A 13,071-nucleotide genomic window follows, 5' to 3' on the forward strand; every position below is an offset into this window, starting at 1 on the left:
GCCAGGGGAAGCGCCGTGTTTATTCTCCGTGTGCCCGGAAAGATACAGCGGAAGCTTTGCCTACAGCGATCTCTTTCTGGCTCCAAGTTTCTGCTAAGCTGCTGGGCCTGCTTGGAGCTTGAGAAGTGGCGCCGGCAGGGCCTGCCTGTAGCCGGGCAACTGCCGCGCTGGCAGGGAGCCTGCAGCCACTGCTCCCAAAACAAACGCCACTGACGGGGATGCCTCCACCCTCCACGGGAGGTGCCCCTTCCTGGCTGGATCCACTGACTGGGTGCCCATGGACGAGGTGACTTCCCCAGGCTGGGGGCACGCCATCACTGCCTCTTCACAGCCAGCAGTTCTGAAAGGTAAGCTGCATTCGGACCAGACACCCTCCAGGTACCCAATGACAGAGGCGGGAAGCTCTGTAGAAATTCATTTTATTCTTAGACTATTTTCAAAAGAAGCAGTGGTGTGCTGTTTTTCTAAAAATATGCCTTTATAGATTCATATATAATATGTATATTATAAAATCCATACGTGTATTTACATGAGCGCTACGTACAAAATTACAGCCCTGTGGTCTGTACATAATATCTATAGGAACATTCTTGCCACTCATCCCTGCTGTGCTTTGCCCGTGGGAGTGGGGAGGAGAGCCTTTGTGAAGCAGCTTGTGGCTGGCGCAGCCCGGGCACCTCTGCGTTGGGGCCTCGGCAGAGAAGGTGAAACGCCTGCCAAGGAAGGGGCGGGAGCAGCAGGTCGCCGGGCTGTCCTCCTGGGGCCCTGGCGGGCAGCATCTGGAGGCGTCCACCCCATAGTACCAGTGGTGACCTCGAGGTGGAGTGGCTGACCGCAGACCCCTCTGGGGCCATTCTGTGGCCTGGCCTTGCTCCGCTGAACCAAGAACTTGTTTGTGTGAGGGAGCAGGGGGCTGTGGGGGGAGGAGGCCCCTCCCAGCCCTGGCCCCAGGACAGGGAGGGGGCTGAGGCCCTGCCGAGGAAGAAGGCCTGCACTGGAGGGGCTGGGGAGGGCGGGGGTGGCCAGGGGGCAAGGCCCTTCTTTCTCCCAGGCTCAGGGGATGACCTCAGCCAAGCCCAGGCAGGGCGCACCATGGCCAAGCGTGAGGGCAGCCCCAGCCATCAGGCCCGGGGGGCTGGGTCTCCTGGCGGGGAGGTGCATGCACGCGGGTGAGGGGCCGCCGCCTCCCCTTCCTCCCTGGGCCAGGGGCTGGGGGACGACGGGGTTCAGGCCTGCGTGGTGCCCTGTGGGACTGGGCTCCCGCAGCTCAGGCCAGCTGGGGGCAGTAAGGGCCTCCTGAGGCATGCAGAGAAGGGCCTCCATTTCTCCTGTTTCTGTATTCTGAAACAGAAGGGCAGCGGTGCCCGGGGTTGGGCACGGAGCTACTGAGGGGTAGGCAGGGTGGGCTGTGGTCCGTTGGCTCTGAGCAGCAGAGCCCAGTCAAGGGGCTGCTCTGGAGGCAGCCTGAGCCCTGCTCAACAGCAGCGGATCCTGGGCAAGCCCACACTGGGCATGGTGCGGCTCTGGGGACAAGGCTCCTGTTGAGGGCAGCCTTCAGAGGCTTAGCAGGCCTCTTGGTAAGCTGGGCCCCAGTGCAGGGGTGCAGTGCAGCCGCTGGGCCCGGCCCAGGGCAGGGGGCCTGGCATGCAAACCCGGTGCGCTGGGCCCCCGCCCGCATCCCCTTTCCAGTTGCCTCCAGTGCACCCATCTTTGCTGGCCTGACTCCTCCCAGTTTAAATTTTCCTGAAGAATGAGAAGAGCCGTTTGCCTTCAGCGGTGCTGGGCTCATCCCCACGCCCCGAGCCGTGGGACCTGGAGAGGGCAGCAGCAGGCCGGCTCTGTTCCTTCAGGTGCGTGTCCATCAGCTGCCGGTCAATGACCCTGTGCATGTCATCCTGCAGAGGGCAGAGCGCAGGGGGCTGAGCAGGCTCTGACCTGGCATGGGGGTGGGCGGGGAGGTGGCAGACACAGGAAGCATGAGACGGGAGGATGAGGGATGAGATGAATGACCGAGAAAGCAGCGCGTGTGGACGAGCTGCAGGGACACACACCAGCCATGCGGCACCTCCAGTCTCCTCAGGGCTCGGGCGGGCTTCTCGCTAGCCTTATCCCCTCGGCTGACCCTGCAGACTAGGTTGGTCCCTGCAGAGCCAGAGGACAGCCACAGAGGATACTTGCCTGTCTGTCTCTCCGCCCAGGCTGCCAGCCCCACCCCAACGCTTGGCCTCGCCTGGGACCAGTCCTCTCTGTCCTGCCTCCCATGTCCGTTGGGGCAGGGTGGGTGCCTCTCGCTTGGTACCCACACCCTCTCCCCAGGCCCTAAGGTGGCCTCAGCTGGCCAGCCTTCCAGCCCAAGGGGCTGGCCTCGGGGCTTTTCCTGCCCTCTTCCCCCTCAAGTTACTACCAGCCTGAGCTGCTGCCACCCACACACCACCAGTGGCCCACGTGCACGGTCACAGCACCCCCCCCCCCCGCTGTCCTTGCCCACCATCAACCGGGCACTCAGCCCTCACTGGCGAGGCTTCCGTCTGGCAGAGGCCACAGGCATCACCATCTTCAGGGCTTGATTTACTCCAACTTAGGCCCACTTCCTTGGCTTCCTCCCTGGGGTAGCACCTTCCCCTCTGATTTGTTACAGCTGCATAGAAAATGCACCCCTTGCTCCGACTCTGCCATACACAACAGCAGCTTTCACACCACAGAGGGGCTCCACACGCTTTCCATTCTAGTTGCCAGATTCTGCGTCTGTGCAAGATTCTACTTGACAAAGGCGTTCTGCCACCAACAGACCAGGAAAACTACCGGTTTAGAAACATAAGCAGCCTGGTCTAGTAAACATCTCCACAACATTTGCCTGATTCCTTCACGCCAAACGGGTGGGCTCTGGGATGTCCTGGTGAAGACAAGGTGCCCGGGGCTGAGCCGGGAGTGAGTCAGCTGCCCATGTCCGAGCACAGGATGGTGTGGCCTGCGTCGGGGTGGGGGGTGGGGGGCTCCCTGAGGTCGGGGCAGATAACACCGGTGGCCCAGAGCTGCCACTTACTTGGTGAGGACAGGAAGTGGGGCTGGCTGGGCCCCCACCCCAACTAGCTTGTCCATCACCTCCTACACACTCACCCAAATGCGTGTCACTCAAATGTCTTTGCAGGTTTCAGTGTGAAACAAAGGGACTTTCCTGACCATGTCACCAAGTGGCGGCGGGTGTGGACCCCTTGCTCACGTCCTCCCCACCGCCCTGTCTTCCTTCATATCAGCTTCCTACCTCACCCCCTCCTCTTCCCTACAGAACTGAGACATGGCCCCTACTCTGAAAGCCCCAGTGTCGAATCCCCGGCACGGGGCCTTGTGCTCAGGATGCACTCCCTAAAACTGGTGTCGTTAAAGGCAACCTTAGCAGTGGCACAGGGTCCTCCAGAAAGAAACCCTTTCGAAGCTGCTAGAGTTTTTTCTAGTACACTGCAAACTGCGTTTTTAAAATATCCACCCAGAAGGTCCCATGAAAGATATGACTTCAGAACTTCATACACACACATGCACGAGCTGCTCATGGTTCCACGCCAAGCGTTACTTCTACACAACAACCCACTTATGAGGTGGAACCAAGAAGGCCGGGTCAGCCGGTCAGTACCGGGCCACGTGCCGCCGCGCTCACGGGACGAGACGGTGGAGGGAGGAGGGGCCTGGGCTTGATGCATGGAAACTGCGCGGAGATGATGGCACTGACACACAACACGGTGGCCACGGAGGAGGTGGCAGGGGAGAGGGCGGGCGGGATGAGGGCACAGTCTCACCTCAAAGGCAGGAGGGGTGTACAACTAAAGCTGTTGATACGGGAACTGAGAAAGGCCACTAGATCAGAAACCAAAGGAGCCAGATAGTGAAAAGCCCTGAGGAAGCAAACTGTAGCCGAGAGAGAAGAGAGAACAAGGGCTGTGAGCCAGGAAACGGGCAGCTGGCCGTGGGGCAGGAGGCGGGGAGCCAGGGAGTGGCCCTCCGGGGCGAGGGTGCCGGCGCTCCTGCGGCCGGCCGGGCCCTCCTCCCAGCCCTCCACGCGGGGCTTGCCTGGGAGAGCTGCAGGTGGCTTCTCATCAGTCTGCTTAGGAGTTCTTGGGGAGAAACACAAACGGTCACACCCACATCCTGAGCCTGTGCTGTCCTAACCTCATCAACAAAGGGCCAGTTCGGCCCTGGCCCAGCGGGGAGGCACGCCAGGCCTGGGACGGGGCGGGCTGTCCAGACTCTGACAACGGTGGTCCTCGAGATGGACACACTGACTCATTTTCCCCAGACCTGCACCAGGACAGTGCTCTTCGGAAAAAGGAAGCTGGCCTTTGAGAAAGGGAAGGGGAGCAGCTGCTGGCAGCCCAAGGGTGGCTGGGCTACATCCCGCTGTGAATTTTCAGTCAGTCATACAGGGCTTCCTGGGCCCTCCATGTTAACAGCTGTTTCTTTTGAGCTATTCTAGCAAATTTAAACGAAGCCAAGACAACCAGCTGAAGGAGGCCCCTGTTCCAAGCCTGGAGGTCACCACAGCCCCCGATGGCCCAGCCTGGGTCCTTGCTCCTGAGAGCATCTTCCTTCAGGCATTCTTCCCCAGGGACTGGGGAAGCCGGAGCCCTGAACTTTGCCAGTTAAGACTGGGGTTACTGCTCACCCACACGCACGGGACCCTCCAGTAACAAGCTCTCACTCTTACATTCTGCCTGGGCTCAGAGACCCTCCTTTACCTGCCAAGCCTCAAGCTGCTGCGAGAGGTTCAGTTTCTGCTGAATGGCATCCAGCAGCTGGCTGTTCAGAGACATCATGTCCATCTTGCACTTGGCGAGTTCCAGCTCCACAGCGTTCTTCCTGAAAACAGACAAGCCAGGGTGAGCGTAGATGCCTTGTGCCAGAGGCATTGGGTTCTTCGCCTGGAGTCCACAGGATGAGGAAACAGCCTCTGATCCCAAACTCATAACAAAGAGTCACTGTAACCTTAGCTATGATGTTACTTGTAGAGGATTCCAAAGTTTTGTAACATGTTTTCATATTTATTTTTCCAGTTTTCATAATCCCTTCACCTACAGGCTGGTTACCTGTCATCTTCATCTCACAGATGGAGTAGTTAAAAGAAGATGGTACTTAAATCAGGACTGGAACCCAGAGACCAAAGGCCTCACACAGCACTAAGGAGCTGCTAATCCTTCCCCCGCCCCGAAAGGCTAATCCTCATGGAAGTTGGGGACCTTAACCTCCTGGTGCCTCCTTTTCACAAGCAATCCCCCTCTAAGGGTGTGGTGATCATCACAGCTTAGCTAGTCATAGTAGCCAACAATTAGGTGACCAGTGGTAAATTATATGATGGAATACAGTCACCAGTAGCAACCATGACGTTGAAATATTTACTGATGATGGGGAAATACTCCTGGTGATGTACACTGAGTGGAGAAAAGCACCAAAAGACAAAGTCTGCTATGATACTAGCTTTGTAAAAGGAAACTTGTGTATTTGAAGATCACACACAAAAATTATCTAGTTGGTTATCTCTGGATAATGATCATTGATGCTCCCACAATTTAGCACTTTGTATTTTCACATTTTGGTAACGTTTAACATATTACTTTGTTTGCTTTCCCCATTCCTAACCCACGGTTCAATGCAAAACGCAATGGAGAGTGGGCAGGCGCGGGGAAATGGGAATAAAAAGTGCGACAGACTAACTGGGCAGCCTCTGCGAGGTGGCACTGGTTATGCAGCTGCCGAAATTGCTATTTAGCCCTTGTTTTCATCAACCGCCTTTGTCGCATTCAAAAGGGCGAAACAAACAAAACTGTCTTCTTCCAACACGGCCTACGACCCAAGGTGTGCCCGGCCCAAGGGCAGCTAGAGGACCTGCCAGCATAAGCTGCCTCGGGAACCAAGCTAAGCGGCTGTTAGACGGGCAGTTGGGGAAATGTGTTTGGGCCACCACGACTATCACTTCCTCTCAGGCCTCAAGTCCCTCGAGCAATTAGTCACCTCCCCTGACACCCCAGGGCATCAAAACAGCGCCCTGCCCACCCTTCCTAGAGAAGCCGCTCCAGGCGGCTCGCCCGGGCTGCGCTGCGGGGACAGGAGCCGAGCCTGTCCAATGAGCGCCGGCGTCTCAGCTGCGTGTCAGGCTGCCCCCGTCACGCCCGCTGCCATTGGCTGGCGGCAAACAGCGGAAATCCTCGCGTGGCGCCGGTTGCCATGTACGCCCCGCGGCCCCTCCCACCCCCACCTCGGTCCAGGAACCTCCGCGCAAACCCCTGGCACCTCACGGAGGCTGCAGCCTCTTGAGCTTCCAAGCGTCTCCCGGCAGGTGGCGCCACGAGCAGCCCGGAGACCCGGGAATGTGCTGACTAATGCCGCGGGCGGAGGGGCAGAGGTCCAGCAGCACTCGCGGCCCGCCGGGCTTGAAGGGGGTTCCCTTCCCGAGAGCCCCCGGAGCTGGGCTCGCCTTGCCGGCTTCGATGTCCCGGCCTCGGCCTCGGCCTGCACTCTCGGGAATGTTTGCTCGCTAGGGAATCTTGGCGCTTGTCATTCATGAGAAAGCAAGCAAAGCTGCAGAAGCCGCTGACATTAGCCCGTTTTAAAAAAGAATATTCTAAGGGCTAGAAGAATTCCTTATTTAAGTGAAACCACTAGGGACTGACTCCTTTGTGTTTTTGTAAGGCAGGCTGCTAGCCCCCATTTCTTTTCACTGAGGACATGCAAGGAAATAAAATTGTTCTTTTCTGAAACTCATCTATTATACAGGATAAGGAACACCTTTAAAGTTGCAGTCCAGCGAACAGGGGGAAGTTATTTTTCATTTTCTCACTCCTGACTACACATTAGAGTCAGGGGGTGGGAATAAGGGGACACTTTTAGAAGTAGCCCCAAACCCAGAGATTCAGACTGAATTGTTCTGGAGACGTGGAGAGGGCCCTGGCAGCAGGGGATGTCCCCAGATGATTCTAAAGCACAGCCAGGATCAGAGATGGTGTCTATGAAAGCATCTTATAAAACACTTAAGGTCCTATCCAAATGTGGGGTGGTTTCTCCACATTTAAATTATTATTTAGGTCTGTTGTCGTAATTCTTATATACCCAGAATTTCATTTCTACGGGACAGAAAGCTATCCTGGAGTGATCGAACACCCTCTCCTAAAGGCCAGCCCTGTTTTATAGTGTCCAGGAAGGACAGGGGCTTCACTGCAGAATTCTCCCTACTCAGGGAGCAGAACTTGCAATTCTGCTCAGACAGACCCCAGGAGGTTAACTGGGCCTCCTCTGAGGTCGGGCCAAGGCATGCATCTCCAGATTTCATGGAGATCTGGTGACTTCCTCTATCCCCCAGGTGCACTTATTTCAAGGGAAGGGGACCGGACACCTTGTTTCTCCTGCTCTCCTGCACCCTGACACACTCTCTGCTGGTATCTCCCACCTCCCACACTGATGACGGAATGTGGTCAGAGTGTGTGGTCAGCTTTCTTCTGTCTGTCTGTCCAGCTGACAGAAGGTGACCACAGCCAGTCTCTACTTCTAACTTACTCTGCTTTTTATTCCCGGTGGGCTTCCACAATTAGCATCCTAATTTTACCATTTTAGTTCCTAACTGTTTGACACAACCTGACCCTTCATTATTCATAAAAGTACAGGCCCACCAGAATGCCACACTGCTATTCCAGCTTTCACTAACAGAATCCACCAGGACACCATGGCACAGACCCAGAGCTTTGTGAGCCTCACTGAGCATAACTCCAAAATGAACTGGAGCTGGAAAGACAACCGGATATGAGACTCTGACCGGATAGAAAAGGGGTAAAGGTAAAACTACGAAATGGAGACGATGGAAATGATGAAAGAAGACAGAAGGGAAGGGACAAATGTATACGGAAGTGAGACGGGGAAAGGTGTGGGGAATTTTAAAATCAAGTTAAAATATGTCATATTACTTTTTAGAAATGCAAAGAGTACCTATTTAGAAATTGTTTCAAATAAGCTCCTTTTAGCTTCCTGACGAGCAGCCTTGAAGTGAGGGCAAAGGCTGTGAAACGGGGGTCAGAGACCTGAAGGGGAGCCAGTGAGCCCCACGGGCCGTGAGCCTGGGGAAAGTAGCTCAGGTTCCTCATCTGTAATAAACTGGGATTAAAAAGTTTTACTTCTTCTTGTGGCTGAAGGATTAAAGGATGGAAGTGTTTTGTAAACAGTAAAGTGATGCATAAATGTTGATATTAATGTGTTATAAAGTCCCAAAGGCAGACACATTTTTAGTACCTTTATCTCCTCACACTCAGTGAATAGAGTAGATTGAAAGTGTGATGAAGAAATAAATTTCAGGGGGATGAGGAATATGTGAATATGCTTTTTTGCCATGTGCTGCCACATATTTTGAATGTAAAAGAATGCACTTTCTTTCTTCTCTGCCAGAGAAAACCCAAAACATTATTTTTAAAAATGACCCAGTTTCCTGGAAATATAAGAGACAGAGAAAAATGATAAGTGACACTCGGGGGATGTAATCAAACTCAGAATATAGAAAAACTGAGATAAATGATCCAGTTTCTTCAAAAAAAAAATGCAAACTGGGGGAAAAAAAGATGGAGGGGGAAGCGGTACAGATTTTTGGGACGTGACAATTGAACAGAATATGTGGACTTTGGAGTCTGATTCTAAACAATGATAAAAAGACAATTATGTGAGAACTGGGGAAATGTGAACACTGGATACTAGATGATACTAAGAAATTGTTTTAAGTTTTTTCAAGTGTGATAATTGTGGTGTGTGTTTTACAAAGAGAGCCTTTTTTCTGGTAGAGATTTATGTGAAAGTGTTTCTGGGTGAGCCGGTATGTCCTGCGATCTGCTTTCACGTGGTCCAGAGAGGAGGTGGAGGAAATGGGTGGGCTCCAGATGAAACAACGCTGGCCACATGCTGATCAGCGTTGAGGCTGAGAGATGGGTAGGTCGGAATTCATCTCGTGTTTTCTACTTTTGTATAAGCTTGAAAATATCCATAATGATAAGTCAAAAAAACAAACAAAGAACACTAATCTAAAAAAAAAAAGTTGAGGTAAATATATACGATGAAACTGGAAAGCTAAGATATAAGTGGAAAAAACCCGAGACATGTAGAGCATCACTGGTGTTTTAAAAAACTGCAGAAACTCTGCTGCATATATACCTGCATGTGCAAAGGAAAAAAAAACCTACAAAAGGTGCTCAGCCAACCTGCAACAGTAGAGTCTGTCTAGGGAGCAGAATGGGACTGGGGGTGAGGGCGGGCAGCAGGGAAACGCTGGCTTTCAGTTTTGTACTCATCTGGGTGGTTTAGCTTTGCAACCTGAGCACCTACTCACGTTACTTGCGATGGAAGTTAAACCAGCCATGTCCACTCACTTTGCGATGGCCTCGTCCCGGTCCCTGATGGCCTTCTGAAGCTGCTCCTTTGGCTCCTGGTCCTCAGATGTCACTCTGAGTTGGTCTCTCTCCTCCTTCAGCGCAGTCATCTCCACACTCAGCAGTGTCACCTGATGGAAAACCAAGGGAATGAGTGTGATGACACCACTGCTGCCGGCGGGGGTGTCTCCCCCTAGGGAGTCGGGAGAGAGCAAGGCCCAGGCAGGCGCAGGGCCTGTGTGCGGGGCCGGCTGCCCCTGCTCCGAGGGAGGCATCTCCCTGGGAGAAAGGCGGCTACACGCTAGGCTGGAGCGCAGTGGCGGGGGCTGGGGCAGTGCAGGCCTGGCCGGCGGCCCTGGGCTCACCCCCTCCGCGCACAGTGCAGCACACCACAGCACCTCCTTCATTTCTGGGCTCCCCCTCTGGGACCTGATGAATGAAGGCTACACAGGCATCAGGTCTCTGAGACACACATTTTGGGGGTAGGGACTCAAATGTCGTTTCCAGCCATCTTCCACTCAGTGGGCCCTGGCCGGTCCCCAAGCCTGGGACCTGGCTCCCATCTCTGTGATGGCACTTGATGCAGCCTGGCTCTTCTACCTTCTTCCTTCCACCCTCCAGGTCAAAGCCACATGGAATTTAGACAGAAAAGTGTCACCACCTTTCACTTCAAGCCTGTCACCTTATCTGTCGTCCTGACCTCAGGGAACGGCACCACAGCCCATTCACTGGGAGTTGGCCTTTGGTGGAGAGGTGTCCTCCAAGCGGCTCCCTCAGTGACCACAGCTCACCCAACCTGCTGCACGGGAGCCCCGCACACCCAGAGCTCTGCCCTGGCAGGAGGTGTGCCCCACCCTCCTGTGTGTCTCAGCCTCACTGCAGACGATGCTTCATCTTTAAATGCTTGTGCAGTGGACAGCTGTCACTTGGGGGCTGGTCATTATGCAAAACCCCTTCCTATTTGGGGGCACCCTGGCCGCATGAGCGTTGGTGGCAGACAGGGCGTCCCCTCCCACTAAGGAAGCCAGAAGAAGATACGTCCTGTCCCAGGGACCTGGGCATGTGACCCAGACTTGCCAGTCACAGCCCCTCCCTGGAGTGCAGCTCTTCAGGACACAGCGAAGCCATCGGCCAGCAGGAAATTATTAAATCGACATTAGGTGGTTTTGTTGCCCCATTTCCCATGGCTCCTTTCTGGTTTGGAGCTCAGTTCTCCCAACTTCCTGTTGATTCTGTAAGTTTTCAGATTTAATTCCAATACACTCTCTTTCTGCTTAAGTTAAGCAGAGTGAGTTTCAGTTGTTGGCAACCAGAAACCCTGCCTGGTAGAGCTTTCAAGAAATAATTGTTGCATTAGTTGGGTGGGAGCCCTTCTCACAGTCGATAGGATCAGACTGGAGTCAGGGTGCCGGACCCTGCCCTCCTGTTAAATATTACACATATGTGACACTTTTCCAAGGGAGGATCCAGCCATACAGGTCTGTCCCTCCTACAAGAGGACAGACGTCACTGTCTGTAGAAGCCTCTGCCCGTTAAGGCCCAGGTCTACGCATCTTCAGACAGAAGGAAACTGAGCAAATGCCCCGGGCCTAAGACTGATGACTGAGCTTCCTGGGGCACCCGGGCGCCCTGGCCTGAGACAGCGGCTCTGCCAGCTCCCAGGCAGCAGCCGCTCAGGAGCAAATCAGGGGGCACCCAGTGCCGGGGACACAGGGCACTCTGTTATTGCAATGGGTGCTGGGTTTCGTGGCGGGAACATCTGTGCTCTCATGGCAGGGGCGGCTCCAGCGGGCAGGGTCGGGGGCCCGGGAGAAGCACAAGCCCTGAGGCAACAGGTGAGGAGCCAGGCCTCACCCTCCTCCTCAGCGGGTCCCGCGGCCCAGCGGCCCGGGCTCCGGACCCAGAAAGCATTGGGCAGAGGCAGCGGCCTCCGCAGACCCAGCAGGCCCTGACATGGCCGCGGGCCGGCCGGCCTTCTGCAGCTGAGTCAGCGACAGAGCAGACTCCACGCTAGGAAGGAAATGCCAGCGTTTAATATGCTCCAGGTAAGACCCCACAACAACTTTTTGCTTTGGCCTGGAAAACCTGGTCAAGGTAGAGACCGCTGGCTTAGGAGTGACAAAGGTCTCACCCTCTCTGGGCTGCACGTACTGTTCATAAAAAGCAGGAAGAAGAAGAACTGCTCCCCACCGTCAAGTTACTGTGAGGGTCAAACGCGGTCATCACCCCCGGGCTCGGGCTGGCCTCCTGGGGGCCCGTCCCTGTTTGTCCCCAGGCTCAGGTTCCAGCCGCCCTGGCATCCACTTTTCCCCAGTAAGGTGGTGTCCTCGAGATGGAACAGCATCAAAGGAAACGTCCTGAAGTCATCCGTCCGGGCCTTTGTTGCCCTTCGTTTGATAATGACTTGGGCGCAGACTCTGGGTAGGGCGCTGCGCTCAGTGCTTGAGGAGAAGACAGAGCTACGTCAGACCTCGAGCCTGTCCTCACTGGACCGGGAAGCTGAGAGGGGAGCGAGGGTACCCAGGACAAAGCAGGCCCGGGGGCTCCTGGAGGAAGGGGAACAAGAGTTTTGAGGAGGAAATGAAAGCTAATCAGGCACGTGAAGGATGAGCAGGACTGACAGATGCAGGGAACAGGAAAGCCTCCAGGGGCAGAGAGAGACCCAGGTGAGGGAACACGAGGGGAACCTGTCCAGAGCCGAGCTCCGCTCCATTCTGCCAAAGCCAAGGGCATGAGACGCAAACAGCGGGAACGGAGGCTGGGCGGCTGGGGCATTGGCTGGGGAGGGGGTGTGGAGAGGGAACACACTGACATTTCGCAGGAGGGTTCACCAGGATCTCACCGGGGAGGACCTCAGCTGCTCCCAGCACACGCTGCCCTGTGTTTTCGTGCCCCTGGAGTAACTGGCATGCACTTCAGTCCAGCATAAAGGGGCCAAACGAGTGGTTGGGATTGGGTTTCCTCCTGGGTGTTCCAACCCAACTGCCATTTCCAGGGTCCTGGCACCTGGCCCTGCAGCCCACCCCTGCCCTGGGAGGTCAGTGTCACTCCCAAGGGACGGTTTTGGACGGATGCAGTCTGGCTGAGAGGTTTGTGGCTCTGACTGAGGTTTTGGAAGGAGAGGGCCCAGGGGAGAGGCCATCCCTATATCCCATGTGGGGCCGAGCGTAACCATCTGCTTGGTGAGCTTTTTGAAAGAGAATCCACAGAAATTGACCTAAACCCGTTTTCAGTTGAGGTTTCAAGGAAAATTCCCTGGTGGAGACAGCTTCCTCAACAGTTCCACAGCGGACTGCCAGCAACCTACACCTTGCTTATGTTTCTGAATGAAATAATGCTCTCTGGGGTTTCTCGTTTTGTAATTCAGAGAAGCAACAACACAAAACAAAAAACCAGCCAACATCAACGAGCTGATAAGCAGAAACACTCCACAGAAATTTAACGACTTAAAAAAATAAACCAGCTTTTTCTTAATCCAAAGAACTTTTAGATCTGCTTTCTCTTCCATTTTGTTCTTCCAGTTTGGAAGGTCTGATCCAGCCCCTGGTCAAACGAATGACGACCCAAGAGTCTTGGGTTTTAGGCACAAGAATGTCTTTGGCGGCTCGACCCGACTCCCCAGGGCTCGGCCAGGACAAGCCACGGCTGCAACCACGTCCTCCTGTCCCCATTACCTGGTCACACGCAG

General features: G+C 54.8%; 1 protein-coding gene across 4 annotated transcripts in view; it reads right to left on the reverse strand.

The window, feature by feature from the left end:
- Positions 1 to 402: 402 nt before the first annotated feature.
- The window catches only part of BICDL1 (BICD family like cargo adaptor 1), a 66,541-nt gene continuing 53,872 nt past the window's right edge, over positions 403 to 13,071 (reverse strand). For 2 of the 4 annotated variants that reach the window (XM_045506350.2, XM_074356230.1), the window contains 3 exons: positions 9,384 to 9,514; positions 4,728 to 4,848; positions 403 to 1,895 (listed from right to left, as the gene is read on the reverse strand). In XM_045506350.2, coding sequence (XP_045362306.2) covers positions 1,734 to 1,895; positions 4,728 to 4,848; positions 9,384 to 9,514 — 414 coding nt within the window. In that variant the 3' untranslated portion in view covers positions 403 to 1,733. Of the gene's footprint in view, positions 1,896 to 4,727; positions 4,849 to 9,382; positions 9,515 to 13,071 lie in introns of those variants that run through there. The other 2 variants (XR_012503643.1, XM_074356231.1) reach the window with 2 other exon arrangements.

Source organism: Camelus bactrianus, chromosome 32 (assembly GCF_048773025.1).
Source record: "Camelus bactrianus isolate YW-2024 breed Bactrian camel chromosome 32, ASM4877302v1, whole genome shotgun sequence".
NCBI classification, from domain to species: Eukaryota; Metazoa; Chordata; class Mammalia; order Artiodactyla; family Camelidae; genus Camelus; species Camelus bactrianus.